Raw genomic sequence first — 17456 nt, 5'->3', positions numbered from 1 at the left:
TCCAATAAGTTCTGGATGAGCTGTTAATTGTGATAATCTCTGTCCAGTAACTTTGAGCTGTTATTAACGTTAAAAGAATTGATCTGTTATTAAATGGACACGGGAAGGAATTTTTCAGGAAGCAACGATTTTATTGGTACAGTTGCGGGAAACCATGCTTCTTTTTTACAATTAATCCCGGTTTTATAACTGTATCTTTTCTGCAAAACAAATGGTTTGTGAAATTAACTCAAACATTATCTTATTTTTTTTCCATTTGACCGTTGTATGGCCGTAAACCAGCGCCCTTCTGAATTTTTCTGATAAAAATCCAAGAGGAGGAAGCCGCGGCTGCCGGGTACCTCTGCCTCTCTCTCTTCCAAGTGGGCCAGGGGACAAAGCGACGCAAAACCCTTCTCCGCGAGTCCGCAGGCGAAGCAATGGAGAGCTCCGCAGCAACCCCAACCCGGCCGCCCCACCAGCCCGCCGCCTCCCCATCGCCGTCGCCCTCGTCGCTGAGGCTGTGGAGGTCGGCGGCGCTTCGCAACGTGCGCAACCAATGGTCGCATCTGCACGCCGCCACGGAACAGTGGCTGGCCGCCGCCGCCGACGGCCGCTCCCACGCCTCCTTGCTCGTCAACGCCCACATCTCCCGTAGGTAGGCCTCCTCTTTCTCTGCGATTCAGGGGTGCCACGGGGTTTGACATCTCTTTGTGTGGGGTTGGCTGTCAGGGACATGCCGGGGACGGATTTGGGGGTGCTCAAGGACATGCCGGGGATCCGAGATAAGGCGAGCTCCAAGTTGGCGCTTAGAGAGGTAGTAACACCTTGGCCGGCAATTCAGTGTAAGATTTGTTTGATCGCGCGAATTAGTTTGCCACTGCACTGCTAATCTTTTGATTTTGTTTCTCCTTGCTTGGTTTAGGAGCAATACGGTGACATGCTTCTGTCGTGCTACAAGAATATGGTAATTTACCTGTACAAGGCTATGCTGGTTCGATTCTTTAAGTCTGGAGCCTGTAGTGCATCGATGTGAACTCCTGAAGTAATATTTTTTCCTGTTTACCCTGTTGATAGGTCCGTGCTTTGTGCCGCTTGGTTAAAGCTTCCCGTTCCATGCGCTGTTTTTCCAAAGTGTCCCCAAATGGTTCTGTTGCACAATTTTCTGAACGACAAGATGATTTAAATGATTTAGGGGATGGTGGAGGCGCCCCAGTATTCAAATGGTTTTCAATACTAGAGTTTGGTGAGTTGCTCTTTTCTTTCCAATGCATACCTATAACGATTCACTGCCCTTATGAATCACATCAGAGCATTTCCAGTGGTGCATACACTTTGAATTTGATAAATGCATGTGGATTAACTTGCTAAGTCACTATGACCTTTCCTCTGTTGGATATGCCAAGGATTTCCTATCTTATATCCTTACCTTTTATAAAAGGTTCAAAAGTTAAATGAGTTTGATGTATTGGCAGAACAACTATTAATTATAACATACCTTTCTCTGCGGTATGCTGTATTATCTCATTGAACAAACTTACTTTAAATACCTTGCTTCTCATGTTTGAGAAAAAAAAACACCATCCTGGTTTTTTTAAGATGGCTGCTCAGGTTCATGTTGGCATGTTTCTAATCCACTGTAATAGAATTCTTATGTTTAATTTTATTTTGTGAACTATCTTAGAGAGTCTTGCCCAGGAGCTTGTTGAGATGTTTGTTTCAGACCTAAAGTTGAAGGTACATCCCTCTTTGCATTCAGTTTTCAGTACATCTGTGTTTTAACTTGTGCTGTTCGTAATCAGGTTTGTTTTGCTTGCTCGCATTCTCTTTTTTGGACAAAGTCACCTGACAATGGAAACCATTTGCATTTTTAGAGACTGCTTGTCTTGGAACTTCTCTCAATTTCTTTCAAGGAAGGTGCAGAACATCAGACATCATTAGATTGGGGTGATGAGCTATATGATGGTGAATCAGATGAACTTCAGAGTATTGGCCTTCAGTCAGGCGAGACCTGCCCACTGCCTGAAAATTGGTGCGCCTATATTTCAGGGAGTCAGCGACCTGCCAGTCACCCTTCGCATGAAGTTTTACAGGTATATAGTTTGCAAAATTCACTTGAATTTGATATTCAGGGAATCTTGCAGTTTATCTAGATGCCTGCATTTCTTCCTAGTTGATGCATCTTATATCTTCTTTTTGGTAGACTTAGTAAGTGCTCAAGACATACATTGCGAAATGGAGTACTAAGTTGTCACCTTGCAAACAAAGGATTTATGGAAGGATTAGATCAAATTTAGCTACCTTAAGCTGTCATGCTTCCCGAACAAAGGGTTATATCTTGTTTACTTCTTCTTTTACAGGTTTATTTAACTGCATGGCTTGCAAATGTGAATATCAAGAAGAGTAGGTAAGCAAACTTTTGTATCTTTTGACTTCTGAGTTTTACATACTAACAATATCAGAATTTACAAATTGAACTTGGAAGAACTAATATGACAACAATGATGATTTCTTTTGTTATCTCAGAATTGATGCAATATTTGAGCTTGTTGAGGAGGAGATGAAAATCAAATTGTCTTGAAGATTTTGATGCATCTTGTTGGACCATTCAAGTCGGATGGAAAAGAGAAAACAGTTAGGTTAGGATTCACCTGCTCTCTCTATCTAGTGTCTTTCTTTGTCTTAATAGAAGTCTTGAGAACTTATCTAAGCTTTTGGAATGCAGTACTGCTCTCAAAATGCTTATGGCCAGCAAGATTTAGTTGCTGAAAACTACAGATCTAAGTCAGGACAAAACCATGCTAGTTACCCAATGAAGGGTCACCGCGGAATCGCTTTGGGAGAAGATCATTGACCATAATCTGTTCTTTAAACTGCATTAGATAGCTCCTTTGCTTTTCAAAAAAAAAAAATAGATAGCTCCTGAGTTTTTGAGGATCATTTGCCTAGCTTCATGTTTGTTCTGGCTGTTGTAAGTGTGCAATATCGATCTTCTTTTGCATGCATTACTGATTTTGTTGGCATGCTCCTGCAAAACATGCCTTGCTTTTGTTGGTTTTCAGTATATTTGTATATTAGATATTTTCTGTTAAATATTTCCGAGTACTATTGTATGGACCCAGAGATAGGAAGTATGCTGTTGTCCTTAGGTGCTGGAAGGATTTTGGGTGGGTAGCCTGTGTGGAATAAAGGCAAAGCACGTCGCTGCCAGGCTGTACTGCCTTGGCCCGCTATGCCTATAACCAGGCTGGGCCTGTCAGCCCATCAGTGTCCCCAGATCCAAAAACTTTTGTCTTTCTGCACTTGGGAAAAAGGAAAGGCTTTCGCCTCCTTTTTTTTGTTCCGTCAGCCTAACTTAGTAACGTGTAACAAGTACTTCACTGTTTTTAGATACTCCCTTGTACACCATTACTTACACTACAAATTACGGCATGCTCTGTTCCTGGGGAAATAAGTCGTGGCATTTTCCATCGACACTGAACAGCCAAGTTGTGCACAAAATATTTCTGGGTTTTTCTAGCCACTGTGCTATTGCCATAGGGATCCATCTGGCCTATAGTCTGCGTGACTCCTGCACGCGCTCTCCGCTTGTGGCCATTTCCGAACCAGCCTCGGTTCGAGGGTGTGGGTGTCAAGAGCTCAGGCGCTCAGCTGGTAAGAGGAGCCAATGCCTCGGCAGCTGCCGCACATCCCAAGCAAAGCAAGCACTTGATGCTGGAGAACCTCGATTCCACTAGCACTAGGGGACCCAACCCAAGCATGAGGCGTGGCATGCCCGACATCGATTTCCAATGATTGAGACTTGGAAAGATTCAATAAAGGGATGATGATTCCTAGTACGAATTAAAAAGGTGGGCCAGTGGGTATGGACCAGATGCTTCCATGTTCCCCCTTTCCCCTTTTATAAAAATTCAAATCGACCAAGGCTTGCATCAGTACAATATTCTCATTCCCAGGACACTGGTCAAACATGTGCTCCCTTGAATCACTCACTGGCAGTGCCACTGATGACTGATCCTCTCAGACTCTTGTGCCTCGCATTAATAAAATACTAGACCCCGATTCAGAAGTCTGAACTGGTCAGGTAAGTCCAGGTCAGTCCAGGCCAGCTCTGATCGACTGATTTCTCTCTCTACCTGACTGAGACCTGCCAGACACAGATAGAGAGAGAAAGAGGGGGACTCTGCTGCTACAAACAAATACCACAACTATAAAGCATAGTTTTCCCCAGCCTCACATGAGTATGACCAAAACCACCCTGGCGACCACACGTCCAGACATTCCGTGACCCTGGTGCTGGGATAGAGAGAGAGAGAGGAGAAGAGAATGATGCTGATGCCGAGGGACGCGGCGACCTGCAGCGGCAGCCGACGACGAACACGCACCCCCATCACGAGCCGGTCAATCCCAGCCGGCCGTACTGCCAGTAATCAATACCCCGAATGTTCCTGCCCTGTCTCCACTTGGCCCTTTTCAATGTTCTTTTCGAAGAAAACAACGGCAACATCAGCAGGTCAGGTGCACGCCCATCTGCCGACGCCACGGGGGCAGGCCACAGGCCAGGGCAGGGCAGGGTCAGGCGCTCGTGCGCGTCGCCGTGTCGCCGTCAGGGTTCAGGCGCCCCAGATCCCCCAGCCGGGGCAACTGGTGGCCACATCAAAGCCCTCCTGGTCTCCCTCTGGCGCGCGCACGCACGGGTGCTCGATCCCTTTGTTAATTATGATGACGGGGCCTGCTTTAAAACCGGAAAGGTCTCGTCCTCCTTTCCCTTGCGTACTCGCACGCCATCAGGCACCTGTGCTGGTGTCCAAATCAGCAGGCAGACTTTTTTTTTTTTTTGCGTTTTGAAAAGGGCAGCTCGGCGCAAGTCAACCTCAGACGCAGTTTTAATTGTGGATCAGGCAACTTGAGAGAATGATGCTGGCTTTGCTCCAATGAAAGGTTGGGAATTGATAGATGGGTGGATAGTCTCCTGGATCCTCTCATCACTCGCGCAAAGTACAAAAAAGGAGAATGGCACCATGACACATGATGTGACAATCTCATTTATCAATCGGCAAATCCACTTTGCAACTCCTTCCTCAAGTCAGCATTTTTAATAATGCTCTAGTACAGCAACCGGAAAAAGGAGAGATTAGAAAGGGAGGGCATCTAATCTGCACACTCACACTACACATGCGAACGTGTGGGTGTGCTAGGCCGGCCTCCCCTTGTTTTTCCACGGGAAAAAGGTGGAGTGGAGTCGTAGCATGCCGTTGGCAGGCAGGTGTCGCTTTGCCCAAGAATCTTGGAGCCGACAGCCAAGTGCGTGCGCTGACACGCAGAGTGGCATGTGACGCACACGCCGGCCGTTGGGGCAACCCGGCAAGGCATGGAATGAGCGAGCCGCTGACTGCTGCGCACGCAGCCGCCAAGCCGGTGTGCACGGTTTTGTCTCGTGCAGCCGCTTTTGTTTGGGCGCCGGGCTGGGCCGGACGGGACAGTGACTCAGTGAGTGAGAGTGCAAGCAATTAAGGCCTCCTCCGATGGTACGAGCTAGCAGCTAGCTCTAAGCACTTCAGGAGATAACCCTTTCAATAATCTGGTTCTTAGCACATAGCTCATAATATGAATGACTCCACACGTCATCCCCATGTAATCTTGAAATGCGTGTATAAGACTATCTCTTCATCAAGAGATAGCTCTTCTCTCACCTATTAAAATATGAGAAAATATTTTATGAGCTAGCTCACATGCGACAATAGAAAGAGGCTGCAAGGCAGGGGACAGGGAGGGAAGGAAGGATGGAGCAGTCACGGCCTGTGCCATAACCTACATCGGGCAGGCGGCATTGCCTGTCGCGTAGCAGTAGCCTAGTACTGCCGCCACTACCGTCGCCAACTGTTAGTAACTGACAGGAGCAGGAAGGATGCTTTGGCTTTGGCATGGCCAGATGGCCTCCCCTCTCCAGGGTCCAGCAGCAGGGAATGTTCCAAGTGTACAGGCCAGTACTGCGACAGGCCGGCCTACAAGCAGGCTCCATCCCAAGTCCCAAGGCCGTGCATGTGGACGTGCGTGCGTTAGATTTGATGACGAGATGGGAAAAGCGTTGTACTTTAGTAAGGGGGGCAGCACAGCACCCACCGTGAACAGCAGAGAGAAGAGAATGTGTGTGTGTGATAATAACTCTCCTCTCCCATTGGCTGCTTCCTTCTTGGACAGACAGATTGCATACGGCTTCTGGCAGGAGTATCTATCATGACTCATGAGGTCAAAGGCATCCCTCCTTTTGTTTTCACCTTTTTCACTTTGGATGATAACGGATAGAGAGGTACGCTGGCCTTGACCTTTGAATCATTTGGAGTGTAGTGTACTCTGATGTGAGCGAAGGGTTTACCGGGGTAGTGACAGTGAGTCACCCCTGAGGCTGGACAAAGCTCACCTACCACTTGCCATGTTACAATGGAAGGGAGCCTACAAGGGGTCTTTTGTTAGCTAGCTCCTGACTACTAGGGGAAAAAACTTGGATCCTATGCTGTCTTAGCTAAACAAACAGTGACATTTGATGTACTCTCACAGTATCCGAGAGCAAAGATGCTTCATGTGCTATATTTGTGGCGTGGCTACCAACATGCATCTTAGTTATGATTTCTCTTGGCATCTATACATACGTGTTTTTAGTGTTTATAAAAGTCGTACTAGGTCGTTATGCTAGCCATGCTTGATATAGTTATCGCATACATAAATATATTTTTCTCGCAAGCCATTGCAGTTCGGAAGCCGAAGAAAGCTAAGATCATGACTTGTTTCCGCTAAAGGTAACTCATGTGTTATGTGTTTGCTCGTTGATGAAGGATTGTTACTAATCATTGACTACTGTGCAATGCAAGGTAAACTAACTTCTTGACATCCACGAGTCCACCTAAAATCAAGTTTGAAAGTTACGTTGGTCGCCACTATCGAATAGGATGCGAACCATAGATCATATAGTAGTATGTTTTTTTTTAAACGTGCGATCTAACCTTTAAACCTTCCATTTACAACTTTCAATTTAGTCTAAGAAAATAAAATGTGTCTTAGAAGATACGTACTCCCTCGTTCCAAATTATAGGTCGTTTTGACTTTTCTTGGTTCATAGATATTATTATGCACCTAGACGCACACTATATTTAGATGCATAATAATATCTATGAACCTAAAAAAAAGCAAAATAACCTACTCCATAATTTCTAAATGAAGAAGAAACGATGTGCCTATCATCACCTAATTTTGTTGGATTACACGTACATACATATTTCATATAATAAAATTTATGGTCAAACGCACACAATAGTGCATCAGAATTTGTGATATGCCTATCAATCTATCATCATGCCCATACCTCGAAATATTTTCTGTTTCTGCCAAGGAGTATCACTGCCAAATCTCCGGATACGGCGAGTACAGTAAAATTCAATGTTTTACACGCCCCGCGCCATCAAACAACCTCCCTCTTTAAAAGTAAATCCAACCGGCCCCCTCATTTACTCACCACTTTACCAGCGGGCTCGCATCCCGATGGCTCTCACTCCTCTCTTTCCTACCCCCACCACCCCCCATCCTCCCGTCCCTTTCCTCCCCTAACGCCGTCAGCTCCCGCCGTCACCCCCGCCCTCCCGATCCGGCAGCCCACGCCCCACGCCGAACGCGAACCAACGGCCAGGATCGCCCGGTTCCGCACCGGCCGAACCGGGCCCACCGGCCGAACCGGGCCGGAGGCGCCTTCGTTGAAACCTTCGCAGGGCCAGTACGCCACGCTTTATCTTGCACCCCCACCTCCCCGAGCTACAGCTCTGTAGCGCTCTCTCTCCTCTCGCTCGCCTGCCTGCGCTCCCTCTCTCTCTCTCTTGCCTGGCTCGCTCGCGTTCCGGAGCTCGAGACCCTCGCCATTCCGCCGCGGGAAACCCTAACCCTAGCTCCCGCACCGCCACGGGAGGACGCGGGAGCGCCGGGGCCGCGCGGCGCCGCCGATCCCGATCCAGACGCCGTCGCGCCGAGGCCGCGCTGATCGAGGTAGGTCTCGCCCGAATCGGGCCGGAATTCGCGGGGTCGCTCCCGGGGTGCGCGTTTGCAGGGGGCGAATCGGGCGGGCGGGGGCTCGCGCGGAGGGCCCGTGCGGTGATCGGGTTTGGGGATTTTTTGAGGGGGGCGAATGCTTTGGGCTTTTCTCCCCGGGGATCTGTGGGGGTGGGGAAATTGGGAGCTCAGTGCTGCTCGATCTCCCGGTGTTTTGGTCGCAGGTGCTCGACCGGGTACTAAATTTTAGGTTTTAGTGGGTAATTTGTGCGGGACGGACTGGGGTTTGGTGGATTCAAGCTTGGGTTCAGGTCCCCCGAGCTCAGGTTCTACCTAGAGGTGTCTCATGGAGCGTTGAAGCTTGCTTAGCTTGAGCTGCTTGCGTGCGCGGGATTTTGGGCGTCTCCCAGTGGGGAAGAAGCTTGGGGATTTAGGGATGCCTCTGTAGATGCGGCACGCTTTGTTCCAGTTTCCCCCCATTTTTTTTCACGGACCTCCTTTTTTCACGGCTCCTTTGAACTTTGAGCTCTTAATGTTTCGTCTAGTGGACGCGGTAGCGTTCAAGCTGCTTCCTTGCTGTTTCTCCTTCGTCTTCAAAGCTTTAGCCATCTGCATCCCATGTTTACGAGCGAAAAAGCTGGATCTTTGGCCTTAGCAAGTGTATGGAGTAAATTCTCCCCCTACTATTGACATTTTCTAATTAAACTTTCTCTTGTGTTTGCTTAATTTTGTGCCCAAATGGTAATGGGAATCTGTATTATGAGCAACAGCTGGTTGTCAAGTGTACTCCAACAAGGTTACCCTAGTTTGTAATTTCCTTTTGTGAACTGTCACTTGTAGTTGTCGTGCTGTGTGGGTGTTCCATTCTCTGTCGGGGTCATATGGGTAGTTTTATTTGGCATTGGGTTGCTTGTTCAGTTTCCTAGTGTTTTGTCATGTGAGAGATGCCTTTTGTCCATGCTAATCATGAAAATGCTAGATTTTGTTGTGCTCTTGTCATTACCATCCTTCAATCCTGTTCCTGTATATGGCCACCAGTCTTGAGGAGCTGTAGGATACTGAACTGCTTGCTCATGGGTTGCATGCAGCACATGAATTGCAGCAATTTTCCTTCCCTTGCCAATAGTTTAATTGACAACATCAGCTACAACATCTTTCTAAATATCAAATCATAAGCCCATTGTTCCAACTGAGAGTTGTACCCATATTTTCTCCCATCTTGAGTTGTACCACTTTCATGACTGTTCTTGTCTGATCCGTGTATGCTTTTGTGTGCACCTGCATTGAACCACTGTCTCATTTATCGGCTATGCTACTAAGTTTTAAGCAAGAGTAGATCCACTTTTCTGTTGATTTTAGGTTTGGAAACTTGAATTGTTTGTCTTGATAAGCTATTGCATTTTATCTTAAATAAATTCTAACACAGTACTGTCAAAGCTGATGTGTTCTGCCATTAATTTTCATGCCTCTGCTGCTCGTGATTTTCTTTAGTGTCACTTGTTTGCATGCCCTTGCGGAATTATCTTAAGAGGAATTTATATGTAACTAGAATATGTTTTGTTTCTTTGGTTATTACATGTCAACAATTGTTTGATGCAATGATTATTCAACATTTTCAGTCTCTGGAGGAATAAAGGACGGGCACAACTTCAGATTGTTTGCAGCAGCTTGAGTTTATAGTTTTACCAGCTCAGAGTGAACTTCTGGGTAGTGTAGTTGTGGTTTTATCTTCCTCAGCATAGAAGCAAAAGGGATTTATAGCTGCTTATATTTCTATATGATATGAAAGTTTGGGATCTGTCCACTGCAAACAGGCTACTCTCTCACGGGCACTAGACCCTTATAGGGACACTCCAGGAATGTCACAGTTTCACCCTACTCAGCATGCGGGTGAGAACGATTTTCAGATGTGGCAACAGCAGATGATGTTCAAGCAATTGCAGGAGTTTCAGAGGCAGCAACAACTACAACAGTCTGATCATGGGCCCAGGATGCAGCCCTCTTTTGGACAGTTTCATGCTCCTGCAAAACCATTGCCTGCTGATCAATTGTCGACAATGTCAAATGAAATGACCAACAATGAGGCCATGAATTCTGCATGGCCACATAATTTTACTACCAGTGACCCAAGTTTGACGAGCAACTCTCAAATGTTGAATAATGGTAACGCAAATTGGGATCAGATGGTTGGTGCTCCTGGTGTGGGCAATTTCGTTAATGGTTCAATGTTTGCGAATGCTCAGAATCAATCCATGAGACCAATGGGACTAGCTACCCACCAAGTGGACCAATCTTTTTATCCAATGCATGCCACCAGCAGCAGGGGGTCTGGAAACCAGTATTCCCAGTTTTTAGGGATTCCTGCTGATTCTCAGGGTGCGATGGCAAGGGTAGGTCCAGATCAGTCTGAAAAGACATCTAGGCCATTCAACTCTTCAATGAATGAACATGGTCTTCACCTGCAAGGTGCCTCCAGTTTGATGCAGAATTTTCGTGGAAAAGGGGGTTTCTTAAGTAACAGTCCAATGCAAAGTCAAGGTGATAATATCAAGGCAGGCAGTCCGGTTACGATGAATCATCTACAGCATGGTTTTCAAACCCAAGATTTTCATGGTAGGCCGAACCAAGTTGAGCTTCAAGTGGGTCTGCAAGAGAAATCAGCAGTGCAGGTTGGGCAAGCAAGTGGTAGGGCTAGCCTTGACCCTACTGAGGAGAAAATTTTATTTGGGAACGATGAGGATAGCAACTGGGGAGCTTTGTTGAGGGGTGACAATGATAATGGTAATTCTTTGGACAATGATAACTATGGTGGTGCTTACTCATCTCTACAGAGTGGTAGCTGGAGTGCCCTTATGCAGGAAGCTCTGCAGTCTACAACCAGTGAAAATAGTCCCAAAGAAGAGTGGAGTGGCTTGAGTTTCCATAAACCTGAGCAAATAATTGCGAACAATTCAATGTCAGGCCGTGAAGAGAATAAGATTTCTGGATTAAGAGGCACGAACCTAGAAAATGCACGCCCTCCGCCAGCATCCAGCTATGCTGAGGGAACAATGAATAACCCAAATCTTGCCAGTTTTCAGCATGCCATAAGAACTCCCTACGAGCGAAGGGACCAAATGCCTCATGAATCTCCTCCTAGTGCTCCTGTTAACAATCATCAATCTGCTTCAGAAGCCAACAATGGATACTTTCAGCAGAGCTTAAAACAAAATCAATCAGATGGTAGACAAGAACAGGCGCACATAGCAAATGGAATTTGGGCGCATCAGAAATCTGAAATGGTAAGAAATAATTTGCAGTCAACTGGTGCACATGCTACACCACCTGGCACTCATGGATTTTGGATGTCACAACAAAATACAGCTGATCACAACATCAACAGAGAGTCCAGCAACAACCAAAATGACTGGAAAGCCAACAATGCACTTGGACAAGACATGAGCAGTACCCAAAATATCTTTAATAGCAATGAGAACTCTTGGAAATCAGGTGGAGGTAATTCAAATTCAGTCCAGAGACTTCAGCAGAGGAAGTCTGATATAACCTCTGCACAAATGCCAAATGAAAGTTCAGATGGTAAAAATATTAGCATGATGAGCTCAAGCATTTCAATGATGACTCAGGATCATTATCAGATGATCACTGGTCGGAGTGGTGAGCAAGTCGGAATGAATCGCAATATGGGACATAGGGTTCCAGAGACCTCCGATTCACCAGGAAAAAGTGCAGACCAAAGACCAAGCGATTTCAACCAGGAATATCTAAATGCAACCCCAAACGAAAGGCAAGCACACCTTTTAAACCATGGGCAACACGTAACAAGTGATTCTGCTCCCAGGAGGCATTCTGTCTTTTCTGGAAAGGAATCCGAAAATTTAAGTCAGTCCAGTCAGCAAGCAATGGCATCTTACATGTTGCAGAATCGGTCTATGGGTAGCTCTGGAATGAACATTGGCCCTTCTCCAGGCAATCCAGTGTCAAATAGTCTGTTTCCACCTCAGTCACATCAGATGCGGAATAACATGCAGCATCATTTTGGCACAAACTCCCATGTTTCCAATAGTATGCCTTCAGTAAATGAGGTATACCTTCCTATTTCATCTCCACGACAGATATGGCTGAGATTTTTGTCCACTATTTTCTATTTCATTACCCATGCCTGTAATGTTCTTATTCATGAGGCAATTCCCTTATTTTTAGAAAATGATGATGGCACAAGAGCAACTTCAATCTCGACATGGTCTCCCTAACAGCTCCAGTGCATTGCATTTTGGAGGAACTGATACCGGTCTGTCTCAGAATAGAGCAGTTCAAAACAGGTACTTCCTACTTCATTTAACGATTTTGAATTACATCATTCCTTTATAATTTTTTTAATATCCCAGTTGGCAATGTGAGGTCTCAGTTCCTGCTTCATTAGCACCACTGTATTTTATTCTTTTTTATCATGATGAACTAACTCTGTGTTAATAGGCTATTTTGACACCCATTAGTACCGGAGAAGTTAACTCACTGTGTACTTTTTCAGTATGATAAGCCAGCAGCCCATAATCTTTGTGGATGCACAACATGAGATAGTCATATTTTGTATTCCACTGGGATGTTTTGCAGTGAAGTAACTATCTGTTGTTTTGTAGTTCTTTCTAGGCATAACTAGTCCTTCCAGCATTCTTTTCTGTAGATAACATGCTCGAATCTATTCATGAGAGCCTGATGAATGTATTTGCTATCTGTAGCCAACATATGCTTCAGCTTCTTCATAAAGTGGACAACTCAAGAAACAGCAATGCGGTTGCTGATGTGCCCAACAATTCTCTCGGCGCTGTTTCTGCCCAGCAGCAACTTAACCATCCTTCTTTGCAAGGATTTGGGTTGAGATTGGCACCACCATCCCAACGGCAATCAAATTCAGGTAACTTATGGTCTAGTCAGACTAATGTTGATGCCAAGCAACCTGACCACTCGGCACCAGAGGATGACCGGTCACAGCTGCCTTCCACCCCTAGCCAGTCTTTGACGCCTCCGCATACAAACTCTCAATCTTCACCATTTCATGCTTCAGAAACAGAAAATACGGGGCAGCCAATTGGGCGTTTTCCCCAGTTAAGTTCAGGTCAGCAGTATCCTGCGGCAGATGATAGATCTGGTCCTGCACCCATGCTGCAGCAGCCTCAGCAAGGCAGCTCTGCAACTGTGTTCAAGAATGTATGGACAAACATATCAGCACAACGTTTAGCTGGTATGCAAGCTAACAAGATTACACCTAATATCCTCCAGTCTATGATGTTTCCAAATAATGCTGCAGCTTCCAATTTATGGAGCTCTCAGAAGGCAGACGATCAAGGGCATAAAACAGCGACTCCGTCAGATATTGCGACAAGTTCAGCGAACTCGCAGAACCAAGATTCAAAACAAGCTGTTGATAGTGATTCAGGGTTAGCATCTTCTCAGAAGGCAAACTTTGAGTCGACTGGAGCTACTGTATCCGGAGGCAATGAATCTTTGCAGAAGCCTTCTTTGGATGGGAATTTCGTCAATACTGTTTCATCCTTAGCGCAGTTGCGTCAGCAAGGCATCATGGGCGCTAAACATGGGGAGAACCCAGGAGCAAATTTTCAGGCCATGAATGCTTCCCACAGTAGCTCTAATAGTAGTGGTGGCATTGTGCTACATGGAAGCCCAGCTCCTTCAAACATTCAGCAGCAAAATTATTCTCTTTTGCATCAAATGCAAGCCTTGAGGCATACGGATATTGATCCAGGCAGTTCAATTGGAAAGACAATAAGACCTGATGTTGGTTCTGATGCTTCGCAGATTGACTGGAAGTCTGGTCAAAGGTTTGCTCATGTAGCCAATAACTCAACCAAATCGTCTGTGGATAACATTGGAAGCCCTGGTGTCCCGGGGTCATTCCCTTCAGACATGAAAATGCTGAGTTTTGCTTCAAGGAGTGAGGAGAGAAATCCTAATATACCTTCTCAGCTTCCTTCTGGAGAGCGTCCAAATCATGGTTTGGTTACTGCACAGAATGATAATCAAAATCAAGTTCAGCCTATGTGCACAAGTGCAGCATCAAATTCTGTTGAAAGAAGTGAGAGACCAAGGATAAACCCTCAAATGGCACCTTCTTGGTTTGGACATTATGGAAACTACAGAAATGGTCAGAGTGTTGCTATGCTCAATGCGCAGAAGACCACAGCTTTGCCATATAATTTTCCAAAAGCTTCTTGGAATAACGACAATAATAACTCTGCTGAAAACAGAGTTGAATCTGTCCTATCTGTTAGGCCTGGGCATCACCTCCCATCAACAAAAATGGACGCCTTGGTTCCTTCCAATGTAAAAGTATCTTCAATGATGAGAAGGCCTAAGAAGCGTAAAGCTATGGAGTCCGCGCTTGTTTCTTGGCATAAAATAATTGAGAGTCCACAAAAATTGAGGAACATCAGGTATACATTCTACCTTGTGCTGCAGGTCCCAGTAATGTTTCGACATATTCTATATTTTTTATAACGATTTATTCTGTGTTTTAGTCCCTATGACTTCTCCTTTACTCCTAAGTATATTTAATTTATATGGTTCTGATGTTGCTCACAAAAATGAAAACCTTTACTTCATTCACAGCACATCTGAGATGGAGTGGGCTTGGGCAGCTAATAGGTTGATTGAGAAGGTTAGTACAGCTTTTACTGATTCAGCTAGTTTAGTTCTTGTGCATACTGGTTGAAAGAGATTAATCTTGATGCTGAACTAAATTCTGAAACAGGATGATGCAGAAACTCCAGATGATGCTCCTCTAAATTATTTACCGCGGAAGAGGCTAATTTTGACAACCCAGTTGATTCAGCAACTTCTCCCTGCTATACCATCAGCCATTCTCAGAGCACAAGCTGTATCCGCTTTCGAAAGTGCGACATACACTCTATCAATGTCGACACTAAGGGATGCATGCAGCATGGCGGCATCATCATCATTTAACTCTTCCTCTCCCGTGGACGATGAAAATAAGTAAGTCTCCCTGAAATGAATGATTACTGTGATGTGCTTTTGCTTATTCTTTTTAACAAGCATGAAGGGAATGCTTACTTGGGCCACCTTATTGTTCAAATCAAATCCTCATCGAATTGGATTTTATCATTAGAGATTTTCTGATTTTACTCTATCATGGACTAGCCCGTCTGAACAAACAACGAGTGCCAAGAAAATGGAAGGCAAAGTGTCAAAGGCCGTGGAAGTCTTTGTTGGAAGAATCCGGAAGATGGAAAATGACTTTGTAAGGTATGAGATGGCTAATGACTGTCATGGTTCTCATTGGCATATGATTCTTTAACTTTCCCAACATTACTGCTTTGATGCATTTATGTTTAAGACGCATGTTCTAGTATATTCTTTCTGACTGCTTGGAATTTCTGGCAGCACAATATTACTGCTTGGAATTTCTGGCAGCCCTTGGACTGAGACCTTGGAAAGTTGTAATCGAAATGCCATTTATTTATATTGAAATTGAAATTTGGAAGGAATCAAGCACAATCACTGTTCAGGCTGCCATTGTGCTATAACTTTAGGTTTTGGCACCGTTGTATTTTGTTGCTCTGCCTATGCTTAACATTTCAAAGTCAAATGGAAAAATCGTGGTAAATAGTAAATCAAAAGGAAAAGAGAAATGAAACTGGACACATTATAGTAGTAATAATAACTTTTTCCCTTGTCCACTTTCTTAGGGCTTTGGGCTGAAATTTCCAAGGACTCTACCAAACCTAATATACTAAAACATCCGATTTTGCCACAGAATTTTCATGTTAGTTTAACACCCGAACTGAAGCTTAAGTGCAATAGTTTGCACTTGATATGTTGTCAGTGTACTTTGGAGGTGTCTGAACAAATGATTTTGAATTGTAACTACGTGTTTTTATTTTTATTTTTCATAGTGCTGGTACTAATGAAGACCAACACAGTGTTGACTGTATTGTGTCCCTTACAGCTTCATTTGTTTTACAGTTGACTAGTTAATCAGTTAATTTTGCATGCAGATGTAAGTTGCATAGACCTTAGCTTCTTGGTTGGCATTTATTGATATTTATTTTTGACTGAGAACATGACACCAGTTCCCACCGCTCTTAGGATAACTATTGCACTCTGTATCACTAGGAGGATTCCTAAATTAGTTTCATGTTTATACATTTGCATTTAGCTCAAGTCATAAACACTAATTTTTTTTTATCAACACAATTTGCCTCCTGTTGCAGCTTGAACAAGAGGGCTTCGATGCTAGATGTGCAATTGGAGTGCCAAGATTTGGAGAGAATTTCTATTGTAAATCGTTTGGGAAGATTTCATGGCCGAAACCATGCAGCAGCAGTTGAGGGGTCATCAGGTTCAGAAATGACTCGTAGAATTTTTCCTGAAAGACATGTTATGTCTTTTGCAGTTCCTGGGAATCTTCCTGAAGGGGTGTACTGTTTGTCACTCTAGTGGAATGATCTTCCATTGTTTTCTAGCCCCTCAGATGATCTTGGGTGCCCTGTGATTCCCAGTGCTCCTTATCCCATGCAAAGCATGGCCAAACAGAAGAATACCACGAAGAGGCCAAGGGACGTGTTCCAGCCGATCAACTCAGTGCTGGCTGCTGTTGTTGTCCCTTATATCAAGTATAGGTCCCTGTATATTGTGGAAAGTCAAGGAAAAAACTGTGGATCTCCCATCATTTTTCTCTGATGAAGAGTAATTAGCTTCAGAATTTGTTAGAGAAGTCCATGCTTACTAGCTTAGCACATGTGGCGGATTTCTTCGCTATTTGTCAATCTTTCTAAGAAATCCATGGAGTGTTGGCGGGCTAGAGTGGAGATAATAATGTGAGCCTTTCTCTGGGTTCTTTGGTTCCTTTAGGATGGGATGCAAATTGGCTAGTGTGTCCAGTCTAACTGACCACCCTGTTAGTCAGCAGTTAATTACTAGTTTTATGTAGTGCTGAAAGCATTCATGGAACAAGTGGCGGGTAAAGTGCTTGGAAATTCTTGTAACTCCTGTACCCGTGATGTTTAAACGCTAACGGGTTCTTGTAAATTTAAAGTGCCAATATTCCTGAGGTAATATTTTACTTCTCGTATTGTGCTTTATGTCTCCAGCTGTACAGGGTACTCAATAATGAAGCTATTATAAAATATCTGAACCTCTGGGATGGCAAGAATTTTTTGGACTACTTAGCACACTAAAAAAGTTACTTTAGTACCAATAATTTAGTGCGTTAATCCCCTCACTTATTAATTAAGTACCACTACATTTCTTGGCTTTCCATGTTTTTTCGTCTAAGTTGAAATTGGTTGGAGAGGAGCTGTGATTAACTTTCGTTCTGGGCTAACCTCGCTCAGGTTCTTATGCTCGATAAGTAAAAACGAAAAAAAAAACCCCCACCGTTTCGCAATATTTGTCCAGTCTGCATTCGT

At 44.6% G+C, this 17456-nt stretch overlaps 2 protein-coding genes across 3 annotated transcripts; both read left to right on the top strand.

Moving 5' to 3' along the window:
- The first annotated feature begins 328 nt into the window (after window positions 1–328).
- On the top strand, window positions 329–3100 carry LOC117837993 (uncharacterized). Of its 2 annotated transcripts, none has more exons than XM_034717848.2 (9): window positions 329–637; window positions 712–796; window positions 905–946; window positions 1057–1225; window positions 1664–1716; window positions 1854–2072; window positions 2340–2386; window positions 2506–2618; window positions 2705–3100. In XM_034717848.2, exons 1-8 carry the CDS (start codon window positions 420–422, stop codon window positions 2558–2560), a joined length of 888 nt encoding a protein of 295 aa, XP_034573739.1. In that variant the 5' UTR covers window positions 329–419; the 3' UTR covers window positions 2561–2618; window positions 2705–3100. The 2 variants fall into 2 exon arrangements, with proteins under 2 accessions (XP_034573739.1, XP_034573740.1); XM_034717849.2 differs by having other exon boundaries at window positions 406–633.
- A 4683-nt stretch (window positions 3101–7783) lies between these two features.
- LOC117840854 (uncharacterized) lies at window positions 7784–17129 on the top strand. The gene is made up of 8 exons (XM_034721391.2): window positions 7784–8010; window positions 9633–12095; window positions 12214–12332; window positions 12750–14462; window positions 14638–14686; window positions 14780–15021; window positions 15187–15291; window positions 16260–17129. Exons 2-8 carry the CDS (start codon window positions 9873–9875, stop codon window positions 16483–16485), a joined length of 4677 nt encoding a protein of 1558 aa, XP_034577282.1. The 5' UTR covers window positions 7784–8010; window positions 9633–9872; the 3' UTR covers window positions 16486–17129.
- Window positions 17130–17456: the final 327 nt, after the last annotated feature.

This window comes from Setaria viridis, chromosome 9, assembly GCF_005286985.2.
Source record: "Setaria viridis chromosome 9, Setaria_viridis_v4.0, whole genome shotgun sequence".
Classification (NCBI taxonomy): domain Eukaryota; kingdom Viridiplantae; phylum Streptophyta; class Magnoliopsida; order Poales; family Poaceae; genus Setaria; species Setaria viridis.
Note: the sequence above shows the minus strand (reverse complement) of the source record. Positions and strands in the feature narration are given on the sequence as shown.